Source organism: Micropterus salmoides, unplaced genomic scaffold (genome assembly GCF_014851395.1).
Source record: "Micropterus salmoides isolate LMB-PRFRI ecotype aquatic unplaced genomic scaffold, ASM1485139v1 Ms_hic_scaffold_16, whole genome shotgun sequence".
NCBI lineage: Eukaryota > Metazoa > Chordata > Actinopteri > Centrarchiformes > Centrarchidae > Micropterus > Micropterus salmoides.
This window is the reverse complement of record NW_024040707.1, coordinates 2,927,908-2,941,862: the sequence shown is the minus strand read 5'-3', so window position 1 is coordinate 2,941,862 and position 13,955 is coordinate 2,927,908. Positions and strand designations below refer to the sequence as shown.

General features: G+C 42.9%; 1 protein-coding gene across 6 annotated transcripts in view; it reads left to right on the top strand.

Annotated features, from left to right (window-relative positions):
- The window catches only part of LOC119905440 (IQ motif and SEC7 domain-containing protein 1-like), a 198,659-nt gene that overhangs the window by 175,135 nt on the left and 9,569 nt on the right, over nt 1-13,955 (top strand). For 5 of the 6 annotated variants that reach the window (XM_038722476.1, XM_038722478.1, XM_038722479.1 and 2 more), the window contains 4 exons: nt 1,860-1,959; nt 7,204-7,365; nt 10,779-11,000; nt 13,395-13,444. In XM_038722476.1, coding sequence (XP_038578404.1) covers nt 1,860-1,959; nt 7,204-7,365; nt 10,779-11,000; nt 13,395-13,444 — 534 coding nt within the window. The remainder of the gene's footprint in view (nt 1-1,859; nt 1,960-7,203; nt 7,366-10,778; nt 11,001-13,394; nt 13,445-13,955) is intronic. The other variant, XM_038722481.1, reaches the window with a different exon arrangement.

Below are 13,955 nucleotides of genomic sequence, written 5' to 3'. Positions count from 1 at the left end.
TTACTCCGGGTTTGTGTTGTGCTGACAAATTACTGGGGGAGAGGATTTGTATTTATATAAATACATAAATTGACAAAATATAAAAACAAAGAGGAATCGTTAGTTCGCTGAATAACGTAAAATACAACTTTACAGACAAAGACACTGATCAATGTTCACCTGCTCCACATCCTTCAGAATTGAAACAACTTTTGCATACAGTTTTACAGTGTATTGGTACGGAAGCTCTGAACGGCCCTCCATTTAACATTTTTTATGATAACCATGATAGCAGCATAATTATCTCGAGATCTTGAGATAACGAAGGTTATTTTTTTCCCGTGATAATTTTTCAATAATGATCTTGAGAAAACAAAACAGTAGTTTAACACAGGTGTCGGTTTCTTAATGATAATTTTAAAGTGATTTGTAGTGTCACTGGTCAAGTCGAAGGGTTTACATCACATTTACTTTTATTCATTTAGCTGACGCTTTTATCCAAAGCGACTTACAATTGCTATATACAGTATGTCAGAGGTCGCACGCCTCTGGAGCAACGAGGGGTTAAGTGTCTCGGTCAGGGACACATTGGTAGATGGGTCACAGTTAAACCTGGGTCTCTCACACCAAAGGCATGTGTTTTATCCACTGCACCATCACTACCCGTTGTGTGCTCAATCTTCAGTTGTTCAATTTATTTATTTTTTTTATCATTTTTATAATCCTCTTCAGAAAAGTTATTGTTCTGGAGTGTGTGCATCCCAACGATTGGTCCACATTCATCAACCTATGGATTTTTCATTTCCCCATCATTCCCAGGCAGAAGAAATTCCTGCGCTTCTCATTCAGGGGAATCCATTTAACAAAAGTAGACAAAAAATGTCAAAAGTGGGGATTTAACACGGGACCCTATGTGCTTGACCACTGAGATCACGAGATAATTATCATGTTATGACGGGCAAACGGAGTAAAACAAATATTTGAATAGATGGCCGCTTGGGGCTTCTGTAGTATTGGACACACAAGTCATTCAACTTCAAATTGTCGGTCCTAGAATACGCACAGAAGAAGACTAACTTTATTAATCCCTCCAGGGGAAATGAAATGTTCCACTCTGTTGGTATTTTACAAATAAAGGACTGAAATACACACATGCATGAGGAGCTGGTATGGAGAGGGCGGCTGTCACAGTCAGCGATGCACAGGAGGTGAACTGGACCCTCTCCAGCTAATGACCGGCCCATGGTGGACTTGAACGGGCCACCGTCTGTTTCCTAAGCCAGGTCCCCACAGACTGAGCTACATCCGCTCCTTAGTAAAAACCACAGACATACCAAATTTCTGAATAACGTAATTCATTCTGAATATAACGATATATAGCATAGCTGATGCATATGAATAAACGGAGTGAAGAGCAAGTCAGAGAGGTTCCTGTTGGTACAAAGGTCGTGTGAAGGTCAATGCAGGCAACATGAAGCAGGACGTTTCGGACAGAAGCCCTCCAGTCTAAATAAATGATTTAGTGCACGTTGTCTCACACATACAGTCCGTGTCACCAAACATTTGTCTTTGTGCTTAGAGGACGACGTGACTCTTACTGCTTTCATTCATTGTTAATTCATCATGTTTTATTTATTTGCAATGTGGCAAAAAAAAAAACAAACAAGCAAAAGGCAAATGTTTACAGTTTATGGGAAAATATTCAAATGTCTCAGTGAGGGATTAAAAAAAATCTCTCACCTCAAAATGAACAAACGAAACAAAAAGCATAATGAAACACGCCGTCCTCCTTTGTCTCTTTTGCTGTTCCCCCCCTCTGCCACCACTTCTTCTTCTCTCTCCTCAATCCTTCTCTCTTTTCTCCTGTTCCTCCTCCTCAGGTGACAAAGATCTTCCAGAAGAAGAAGACTTCAGTGACGTACAATTTCAGACAATCATTTCCCCTGCTGGACATGCAGGTCCACACCTTCCAAAACACCTGTAAGTACCGCTCTCTCTCTCTCTCTCTCTCTCTCTCTCTCTCTCTCTCTCTCTCTCTCTCTCTCTCTCCTTATCTCTCTCTTTCCGTCTTGCTCGTCCATCTGCTCCTTCCATCTGTCTCAGCTTCTCTCCAGTTTATTCTTTATATCTCTAAATCCTTTTATTTTGCACTTGCTCAACTCTCTATTTTTACCCTACAGTCAGCAGGCCCGCTGAAAAGACACACATGCAGATATATGCACACACCACACACACATGCTCTGAATCAAATGCAAAGAGCAACACATGATGTGCTTCAAACTCCCCCAAAATCTCAGTAAATGGAGACAAGAGAGGACCCAACATGTCTTTTATGTTCAGGTATCGCTTCACTTCAACACAGTCTGTCAGGGTGTAAAACAAGCCTGTCGCAAACGCGATACACCCGGAGACATAAACAGGTGCTGAAGTGTGAGAGTAAGCGCTGGATGCAAAACCAAAACATTTTGTTTGTTGGTGAGGGTGAACAACAAGCAGTTTTGAACAGGCATGAAAAGAGCTCATAGTCCCTCAGGAGAAACCACTAATCAAAGACCAGATTTTGTTGTGGTCAGAAACAGCGTGTTGTGTGTGTTTTGTTGAGATGACGGCACCATGAGAGTTTAGATATATAGAGTTGGCAGAAGAGGCAGGTGAGCGTGGTTGGAAACAGGCTTTAGATGAACATCTTGTGCGGCAGATTCTTCCAAATTGAATGCAATTCCTGGAGGGACAACAGTAACTAAGTACATTTACTCAAGCGTTTGTACTTAAGTACAAGTTAGAGGTATTTGTACTTTACTTGATTTTCTTTTCATGTCACTTTCTACTTCTACTCCACCACATCTCAGAGGGAGATACTTTTTACTTCACTACATTTATCTGACAGCTTTAGCTACTAGTTACTTTACAAAGTTTCAAAAAAATATGTTTTGTTTTTAAAAATTTAAGTAATGTTTTGTTATAAATTAAACAGTTTATACAAGCACAGCTAGTTCATTAGTTGATTGATTTAAAGGTGTGTAAGCTTTACTGGCACCTAGTGGTGAGGGTTGCAAATTACCAGTCTTTGTGCAAAAAAGATTTAAGGAGGAAAAAATATTTTGATTATTCCAACAGCACATGAATGCACCACCAGTCACTTCTTCACAGTTTTCTTACTTCTAATAAACCGGTCGACTACTACTAATACTACCACTACTACTACTAACGTTACTTCTTCTTCTTCTTCTTCTACTTTGTACGTATACTACTAACTCACAGTGGACATTTTTCATTCTGCATTGAGTACTTTTACTTTTAATACTAGATTTTCCTGATTATACTTAAATACTTAAGTAATAATTTTAATGCAGAACTTGTAATGAGTATTAACAGTGACATATTAGTACTTTTACTTAAGTAAAGGATCTGAATACTTCATCCACCACTGGGGGGGGGGGGGCACTAGGTTGACGTGGATCTGGATTGGAGGGTACATTTGCGTCCCGAGGTTGCTGTAGGTCTGCAGGAGGGTACACGCAGGTCTGTAAGTAATACCACGGGTATACGTGGGGCACAAAACATGCAGAAGGTTACACATCAAAGATGAGCTGCAGGTTACAAATGGATTAGGAAGTTGCCGTACTGTACATGTGAGAAGATTGTCATTACATATTTATGGGTTTGCAGTAGGTGTAAAATGCATCTCCAGGTTGCTGCTGGTTAATTTTGAATCTTAACTAGTACGTCTTAGCTGGGAGAAAGCATGGCTCTAGTTTTTGATCTCGAAATATGCAACAAAAATGCATGTGGGACAGAAATCGGAGACTCTGTCCTACTTGGAAAATGTTCCCAACAATCTGTTAATAATCACTTGGCAAAACATAACAATACTCCCTCTTCCAATTACAAAAATCATACTCTGTCTGCCAGCCTCGTCTTTAAACGTAAGGCAGCGTCAGTCTGCAGAAGTGTAGACTGAAAACAGCAGCAGCCCGTTTTACAGAAACAGGATTTCCTAAAAAAAATATGACTGTCACTCTGAAAACAAGGCCGCTTTAGCTGCATTCCTCAAAACATTACTCAGTCGACGGCACATTTTTACACAATCGTATACAAAGTTGTGTGTGTGTGTGTGTGTGTGTGTGTGTGTGTGTGTGTGGTTTCCAAGCCTTTATTTCAGCAGAGAGAAGAATTGGCTCTCAGTCACATGCAGCAGATTGGAGTTGGTGGCGTTTCAAATCAGTCCTCAGCACCTGTTAACAGGATGCCTCACTCTCAGCTCTAAAACCTGAAACCACGTTTTCATTTTTAACCCCTTACAGAGCCACTTAACAGCCAGAGGGAAGTCTTGTTATTGCTGACTTCCAGCGGTTTAACAGCAACTGTAAACACTTTTGATTTCTGACGTGGTGCGACAACACATTGCACCAGCTACCTCTTTTCCAGAGTAACCCAACCCTGAGTGTGATCAGATATGAAGCATACTTAATAGCTGTTGTTGTGGTGTTTTGCTTCCTAAATATATAAAACCGTAAACATGTGTGTATATTAATAGACAAAAAATAAATAATTCAAGTATCAAATGTGAAATTTAAAAACAAAACAATTAATAATTACGATTCTTTCACAAATGTTTGTAGAAGCAGTCTGTGTCGTGCCTAGGTGCTTGATTTTATACACCTGTGGCCATGAAGTGATTGGAACACCTGAATTCAGTGATTCTGAGGGGTGTCCTGAAACCATATGAATATGTCTTTGGTTGTCGTTAACTGCTCCTAGTCGCTGAGAGCCCAGCTTCTGTGTCGAGTGGAAATGACCTCAGCAGAGGAGGTGTGGTACTCTCTACTGACTGGTTAGGGCAAAACAAAACAGAATAACCCCAGACTTACAAACACTGATTGAGTTTCTCTTTATCAAGCACTGGCAGCTCAGTGACTCATTACTAATTCATGCTTTTCAACTTTATTTTTAAACTCAAGAAGGTGAAGAAAACATACTTTATAAGAGTAGATGGATTTTTTCACTCTGTCAGTATTAATATTATAATACACACAATTCTGAAATACACACACAGGATCTCTACACATGCATTAACACGTGGTCAGAGTGAGGGGGCTGCGACGTAGGCATGCGCCCTGAGCTGTTAGGGGATCAGGGCCTCGCTCAAAGGCACCTTCGGCAGGGCCCGGCAGGTGAACTGGCAACTCTCCAGCTACCAGTCCACACCCAGTATGACTGGTCCGTGCTGGACTTGAACCCCCGCGGACTGAGCTACTGCCGCCCTATAGTAGAGATCCCAAAGTTACCATAGATACCAAACCTGTCAGGCTGAATTTTGGGAAGATATCTAGAATATTTCGGTTTGATGGATTGATGCAGCCAAACTAAATCCTTTATTTAATTATTTCACATCACACATAAAATAATAAAGGAGTGGAGCAAGCTGAGATGTAATTACGAGGAAATAAATGGGGAGATGTATTAAATAAAAATAAATATTATACTTTCAGTTGCTGGAATCAGTCACATTTTGAGATTGCTGTACAGGTTGTGTTGCGTTTGTGTATTTACATTACAAGGTCAACATTATTCAGTTGTTTGTGAGTTACTTGAGGGATCCACAGTGAGGTCAGTGTGTACTGAAGCTGCAGTGGTGGTGGTTTTCTTGTTTAGTTGGTTAGTTGCTGTTGTTTAGTTGTTGTTGTTGTTGACATTTCTGGTTCTCCAGTTGGAGCTAAATGGGACTTGGCAGACTGTAGCGCTGACTGTGACCAGGACAGATTGTCCCATATGATTCATCAGCACAATCTTACATCGACTGCGCGTGCGTGTGTGCGTGTGCGTGTGTGTGTGTGTGTGTGTGTGTGTTCATGTATTGTCTGTGGGTGGGTGAGTGTTCATGTATCTGTGGATCATGTGGGAGGAAGGTAACGTGTGTGTTTGTACACACAGTATGTGTGTGAACAGGCATGTCTGTCTTTAATAGTCTACTGGAAATCCCTTTATGAATGTTGTTTATTTTATGATGAAAAAAAAAACATCCTCTATAGGCTTAGCAGGTGAGATTAATTATCTTGAGGATTAGCATAATGTGCTAATAACTCGCCAAAAAACAGATTTCTGCTATAATTTCGCTTCTAGTTAAGGAGTAAGTTCAGTATTTTTCAACCTGGACCCTATTTTTCCCATGTGTTTGAGGGACTGTGGCTAACTGGGACAACATGTTTTTGAAATTTATTGAAACATATTCCTTGCGCCCCGTCAAAGTATGTCCAAACAAGTGCTTGTTTTTGCCACAGACGGGTTATTACAAGTGTCTGACTTTATTGAAAGGATCCCTACAGAGAGAGGCCTTTTTTTTAAAGAGTAAGATCCTGTTTGTTTAACAACCAGTCGCTAAAGCGCTCCAGTTAAATCCACCAGACTCCATTTATAAAAACATTTTAACTTGCAACACGCAGGAGCTGCTGGTCTACCGCCGCCTCGGTCTGGTAGCTTTTTTGTATTATTGTGTGACCTCAGTCTGCCAAAATTAAAAGTTATTTTACCGGAGAAATTTATGTATACGTGTTTTTATCCGAGCTCTGTCAGTCGGTCCTCCACTTTGGCTCAGACTGAAATATCTCAACATCTATTGGGTGGATAGCCCGCTGACTTTATCATCATCTTCGGCTGCTTAATGTCGCTGTGAGAATGTTAGCATGCTGACATTAGCGTTTAGCTCCAGTACAGCCTCACAAAGCCGCTAGCACGCCTGTAGACTATTGGTCTTTTATCTTAGTTTAGTTCACCCTTTTTAATGTGCAAATTCAAAATCTGCATAAATCCAGTGTTTCCTCTGCTCTGACTGACTTTGTGCGAAGAGAAGGCCTTCACTCTGTTATGCAGAGACTGACAGCAAAATTTGATGTTTAACATTCACGTCATCTCATCTATTTTTGAGTAATTTCAGCCCTGATGTTCAGCCCTGATGTTCAGCCCTGATGTTCAGCCCTGATGTTCAGCCCTGATGTTCAGCCCTGATGTTCAGCCCTGATGTTCAGCCCTGATGTTCAGCCCTGATGTTCAGCCCTGATGTTCAGCCCTGATGTTCAGCCCTGATGTTCAGCCCTGATGTTCAGCCCTGATGTTCAGCCCTGATGTTCAGCCCTGATGTTCAGCCCTGATGTTCAGCCCTTCGCAGCGAGGACAGAGGCTTCTGGATCACAGTGTGTAACATCGGTGTGTTTGTGTCTCACCCAGACTACCCGCACGGTATCAGACTCACGTCGGCGAACCCCGGGGGAGAGAGGAAGGTGCTGATCGTCTTCACGGCGCCGAGCCAGCAGGACCGAGCACGCTTCACCTCCGACCTCCGAGAGAGCATCGCAGAGGTCCAGGACATGGAGAAGTACAGGGTGGAGTGTAAGTGTGGTAGTAACATTGCAGTGGTCACAACTGTTTTGCTCACTACGCACGCAGCGTTCATAGTGAGCGTAGAGGGCAAATGAAGTAGGGCCCCGCCTGACTCTTGTGTCAAACCGGGTGTCGATGTTTACAATCATTCAGGGCACGAGAAGAGAAAAAAAACTCAGTCAGCTAAACTTGAAGTCTGATGTCAGCAAGCAACAGTTAACGTTAAGTTTGTGCGGTGAGTCTCTCTTTCTGCCAGACTTTACAACCGTTTATTACGTTTTATATTTTGTATTTATTAGAAACTTGTGCGTTCCAGCAGCGACCGCTGTGAGGACCAGTCCGGACAATGTAAGGGCCTGATGGCATTTTAAAACAAGACAATGATTTTCTGTCTCTCAGTCAAGGTTTAATTACACCTCTGGATATATACAAGATGGATTGCTGCTGGAACGCACAAGTTTCTGTTACCAAGATTGTAGCGCAAACAATCTGGGAATAAGAGGAAATAAATATCGTACGAGGTTTGACGTGTGTGAGTGATGGGAAATCAAAAAAAGCAAAACAATTGAAGGTGAAAAGCCCCATTATTCATAACCCATTCGAAATTATGGTTGAACAAATAGGTTTACAGGAAACTAGGGCTGGGCGGTAAATGAGGTATACTGATATAATTAAAGTTGTTGAGTTAATTAATATGTTTCTGTAAAGTCCTGCCAGCGTTTGCTCCTCTCTCTCCCTCACCGAGCCGTCTACTCACAAAGTCTCTTAGCAACATGGCAAGTCGCGACATGTCGGATATTTTAGAAGCGCGGACCAGGTTGAACACGCGACAGTGAACACACCAGTCAGATGTCATTCGCTAGCTACCACGTTGTTGTGTTGAAAAGTGGTGGGCTCAGTTTAGGGGTGTGACGATGCACAATATTGAGGTCACAAGAGATATATGAGTGTGTGTGTGTGGGGGGGGGGGGTATGTGGCATTAGCCACTTGCATTCTGGAGAAATGTTCTGCACCAATTTTTGCTGGAAATGTCTTTTTTTATAGGCTTTAAAAGGGAAACACAAAATCCAGGTGGCAGATGACGATTCAAAATTTCTCTTCTCTTTTTAGCTTAAGTTACTCTTTTTTGGCAATGCACGTTTATTTCTTCTACACTGCTCAAAAAAATAAAGGGAACACTTAAACAACACAATGTAACTCCAAGTCAATCACACTCCTGTGAAATCAAACTGTCCACTGATTGACAATCAGTTTCACATGCTGTTGTGCAAATGGAAAAGACAACAGGTGGAAATTATAGGCAATTAGCAAGACACCCCCACTAAAGGAGTGATTCTGCAGGTGGTGACCACAGACCGCTTCTCAGTTCCTGTGCTTCCTGGCTGATGTTTTGGTCACTTTTGAATGCTGGCGGTGCTTTCACTCTAGTGGTAACATGAGACGGAGTCTACAACCCACACAAGTGGCTCAGGTAGTGCAGCTCATCCAGGATGGCACATCAGTGCGAGCTGTGGCAAGTCAGCGTAGTGTCCAGAGCACGGAGGCGCTACCAGGAGACGGGCCAGTACATCAGGAGACGTGGAGGAGGCCGTAGGAGGGCAACAACCCAGCAGCAGGACCACTACCTCCGCCTTTGTGCAAGGAGGAGCAGGAGGAGCACTGCCAGAGCAAAATGACCTCCAGCAGGCCACAAATGTGCATGTGTCTGCTCAAACGGTCAGAAACAGACTCCATGAGGGTGGTACGAGGGCCCGACGTCCACAGGTGGGGGTTGTGCTTACAGCCCAACACCGTGCAGGACGTTTGGCATTTGCCAGAGAACACCAAGATTGGCAAATTCGCCACTGGCGCCCTGTGCTCTTCACAGATGAAAGCAGGTTCACACTGAGCACATGTGACAGACGTGACAGAGTCTGGAGACGCCGTGGAGAACGTTCTGCTGCCTGCAACATCCTCCAGCAGGACCGGTTTGGCGGTGGGTCAGTAATGGTGTGGGGTGGCATTTCTTTGGGGGGCCGCACAGCCCTCCATGTGCTCGCCAGAGGTAGCCCGACTGCCATTAGGTACCGAGATGAGATCCTCAGACCCCTTGTGAGACCATATGCTGGTGCGGTTGGCCCTGGGTTCCTCCTAATGCAAGACAATGCTAGATCTCATGTGGCTGAAGTGTGTCAGCAGTTCCTGCAAGAGGAAGGCATTGATGTTATGGACCGGCCCACCCGTTCCCCAGACCTGAATCCAACTGAGCACATCTGGGACATCATGTCTCGCTCCACCCACCAACTTGCACCACAGACTGTCCAGGATGCTTTAGTCCAGGTCTGGGAGGAGGTCCCTCAGGAGACCATCCTCCACCTCATCAGGAGCCCAGGTGTTGTAGGGAGGTCATACAGGCACATGGAGGCCACACACACTACTGAGCCTCATTCTGACTTGTTTTAAGGACATTACATCAAAGTTTGATTTTGAGCATGACTCCAAATCCAGACCTCCATGGGTTGATAAATTTGATTTCATTAATAATTTGTGTTTGATTTTGTTGTCAGCACATTCAACTATGTAAAGAAAGGAGTATTTAATGAGATTATTTCATTCATTCAGATCTAGGATGTGTTATTTTAGCGTTCCTTTTATTTTTTTGAGCAGTGTATATTTATATTGCATGTTTTCTTTTAGTGCAAATAAATCTTTCTCAAGGTTGGTTATCAGAAGATTTTCTTACAAATGGTTTCAAAACGTGGTGGCGACTTTATATAACGTAGCCTACTACTGATGGAGAAAATCACCGGAGCGGACTTACAGGGAGGGGGAGAGATTAAAAGAAGTGGGGAACGCTGACATGTTTGCAGCAGAGGCACCAAGCAGCTCAGACCCTAATGGAACAGTTTCTGTTCCACCAACTGACCCAGCAGATTGGCCCCTGGTCTTAACAGACTTCAGGATTTTTCTTACCCTGCAGAAGTTTCCGTTATTACAGAGACAGACTGTTTTAAAGGAGGGAGGATTGTAGTGAGAGCACTGTGGTGTCAGGTGTGACTGTGCAGCCATAGCAAATTGTTTACATGCCTCAGGAGTCAGGTAGGCGGGCCCCATAGCAGAATTTTGCTTAGGGCCCCAGGGACGTCAGGACCGGCTCTGAACAGCTAATAGTAATGAGTAGTAACAGTTCCAGTAGTTGTTGAAGTATCAGAATCAGGAGCAGTTGTTGTACTTTTAGTGATTCTAACAGCACTATGTCTGCCAAATGAATACAATAAGCAGTAGCACAAGCAGTATATGTAGAAGTAGCAGGTATATTTATAGTAATTAGTTATTCGTATCATCTTCAGCCAGGACTGTAATCCCACTTGCATTCCTCTGGTGTTGCGTACGGCTGTATTTTAACGTTACTGTCCTCCCTCTCCTCTCTCCGTCCCTGCAGCTGAGCTCGAGAAGCAGAAAGGTGTGATGCGTCCCGGTGTGTTGACGGGGGGAGGACCGGGATGCGGGGGGACATCGGGAGGCGGGGACGGCGATGGCACCTCGAAGGGCGAGGTGGTGAACGGCACGCTGGGTAGGCCGAGCCTCGACGACACGTACGCCTCGGTGGATGGCCTCAAACGCACGGCGCTCAGCTCCTCGCTGAGAGACCTCTCAGAAACAGGTGAGGACGGGGAACTCACCGGTCGTTCGTGACAGACGTTGCAGTACAAGTACACGTTCTGACACACTGGAGCTCTTTACAGTGAACTTTACCTCCTGTGAATAACAGTATACATGTTTTTTGTTACCTCAGAGACGTGACTGGGTTTATGCAAGTGAGAAATTTTACTGTTTCTGTTGCTGCAGTTTTTTATTATGACTCACTGACTCACAGCAAACCTACATCTGTGGTCTTATGCAACTGATGAAATAATGATGAAATCTAAATTGGTAATATAATGCAATAAGAAGAAAGTCTGCTGTGATGCTCTGTCTCCACCTACTGGACAGCTACAAGAAATACAAGAAGCTGTTACTGTGGAAACTGCACTTTATGGATCATTGGTATTTAGTGGGTGTTTTTTAACGTTGAGCTGGTAACCAGTGACACAAGAGGCAGATGTTACTAACAAGATCGCCAATATAATAAAATTGTAAACAATATTGGTTGACGTGTTTATAAATCAATATCAGGGTCAGTCCTGTGTTACTGCTGATTTTCGGACGTAAAAAGTAAAAGTACAGAAGAGGTGAATGAGGTGTGGAGGTCAGGGACAGTGGTGGAGGAAACTGCATGTAAAATCAAGGCAACGTAGAGACAGAAAGCATCTGGCCAGGCGGGCTTAAGCAACTGAGGAACACTGGCGAGGTGTTCCCATGATGCCCCATCCTCCGTTTTACAGTGCAGATATAGTAACCCCTCAATGTATCAGCACAAAACTGCTGCGAGACACACACACCACCGCCACACATGCAGGACGCTGTTTTTGGGTTGTCATAATAATAATAATAACATAATAAAGCACACAGAGTATCGTTACAGTTACTATCTCGCAATCTCTGGCTCAACTGTTAAAACGGCGTGTTTGTTCAGCACGTGCAGTGACAACGCAGTGAATAGAAGAGGATTCTCTCTGACCAATCAGTAGTCAGCAGAACAAAAACAAATAACCTACCATGTCAAGGTGATTTGAGCTGGTACGCGGTTAGTCTAACTTAGCGGTAGAGGGAAACGACGAGGCCGGCTCAGTCCAGCTTTCAAAAATACACCAACCAACACTTCTAAATTTCACTAATTACTGTTCAGTTAAAAGCAGAGTCCCAATTAGACGTCTGTCCCTTTTACTGGCACGGTGTGGCTACATGTTTTGAAGCCTGCGGCCGTGTTACAGAAAGATCTTAAGTCTTAAGTTAAGACAGGAAGAGTCTAAAATAGGATTTTTCCTAGTTTGGTATTACAGAAGCAAATCCTAACTAACTTCATCCTATCTTATCTCAGGTTAGGAAATCCTAAATGCTAAATCCAACATCAGCTATCAACTTTTATGTCTGTTACCTAGCAACTGATGCCGCTTTTCTCATCTCGCCGAGCTAAACGGCTTTTAATCGCTGTTTTTTGGTCGCTTTTTTTAATGAAACAAACTGAAAATGGATCAGAAACAACAACTATCATTGGACTTCAAGTCAGATGACTTAGAGGTGTTTGTAACCTCCGTCAAGAAATCCAAATTTCACCGCCGCATATCCGGCATCCAGCGGAGCGTTGATGCTGTCAAAAAGAAATTAAGTCCATTTATAAGTGACACAAAGAGAAAGGCTCCTCCTGCGCTCCCTCACTGACCCGGCAGAAACCCGTCTTCTCGGGAAAGTTAATAACGAAGATCAAAATAATAATAAAGGCTGCGGGCAAACGTCCTCGTGTTTTTCATGTAGTTTTTGAACCTAACGATCTCCTTCTATCAAAGACTTGCATTTTTCACGTCAAGCCTTTACATTATGTTATATAATGAGACATTTTCCACCTGTTGACATTTTATTGATTTTGTAAAAGCAAAAAAAGAGCAGCCGTGTGGATTAAACGAGTCAGCAAACACTAGCTGGTGGAAAAGTAAAAGTTCTCCTGAAGTTAGGATGCTTCTGTAAAACACTTTTCTTATCTAAAGTTAGGAAACTAACATCGACTCAGGAACTGTTCATCTGTAACGGCCTTTTTCCTAAATCAGTTCCTAACACGTATTACCATGGTTACCAAGCAGTTAGGATAGGATCTGCCCGTTTGCCGTGTTTTTTATAGCAGTTAGGTTGCAGTTCTCTGAACGTTTAAAAGGTCCACAGGGGGATCTGTTTGAGCTACTTCTAAGCTACTTAGATTTTGCATACCAATATAAATGTTTATGCCACACATTGTTCAGATAGATATGTTTAAATAGATTCTCCATAAGTCAGTGATTGAGTTCATTTTACAGAAACAACAAGCTCCAAAGTGTAATTCATTCTTTAATTATTAAAGGCCTGTTTTGCGGTATGTATGTATCTGTACACTTTTTAACGCTGCATCATTCTGATTGGGTAACAGGGAAGCGAGGTCGTAGGAACAGTGTGGGGTCATTGGACAGTACCATTGAAGTAAGTTTGGCGGGTCAGAGCTGAAAGCATGCATGATGTGACCTCCCAGCATGCCGCCGCAGCATGTCTCACGCACGTTTGACTGCATGTTTGTTATTTTCTACATATCTTTGGAGAACCATTATTACAGCTTTACCAGAAATATTTTGGGTATGACTGATGACTGACAAACCAGCGATGTTGACGTTTTATGTGTCTTAACCAATAGTGCTGTCATTTCTCTGTCTACTTCACTCATTCCTCTTCTGATGTCCTGCATGTCTGTCCCGAAATCTGCCTGGTTAGCTTTTTGACAACAAATCACACGCAAACACAGAGATTCAAGATTAATTTAATCCATCTTTCAAGCTGCCATTGAGTTCAGTTCAGGTAGATTTTTAAATATCTACTTTCTTCAACTGAACTGAACTGAAGATAAAACTGAAGTTATTGTTTTTGGAGCCAGGGAGGAACGATTGAAAGTCAGCGCTCGGCTTCAATCTGTAATGTTAAGAACCACAAATCAAGCCAG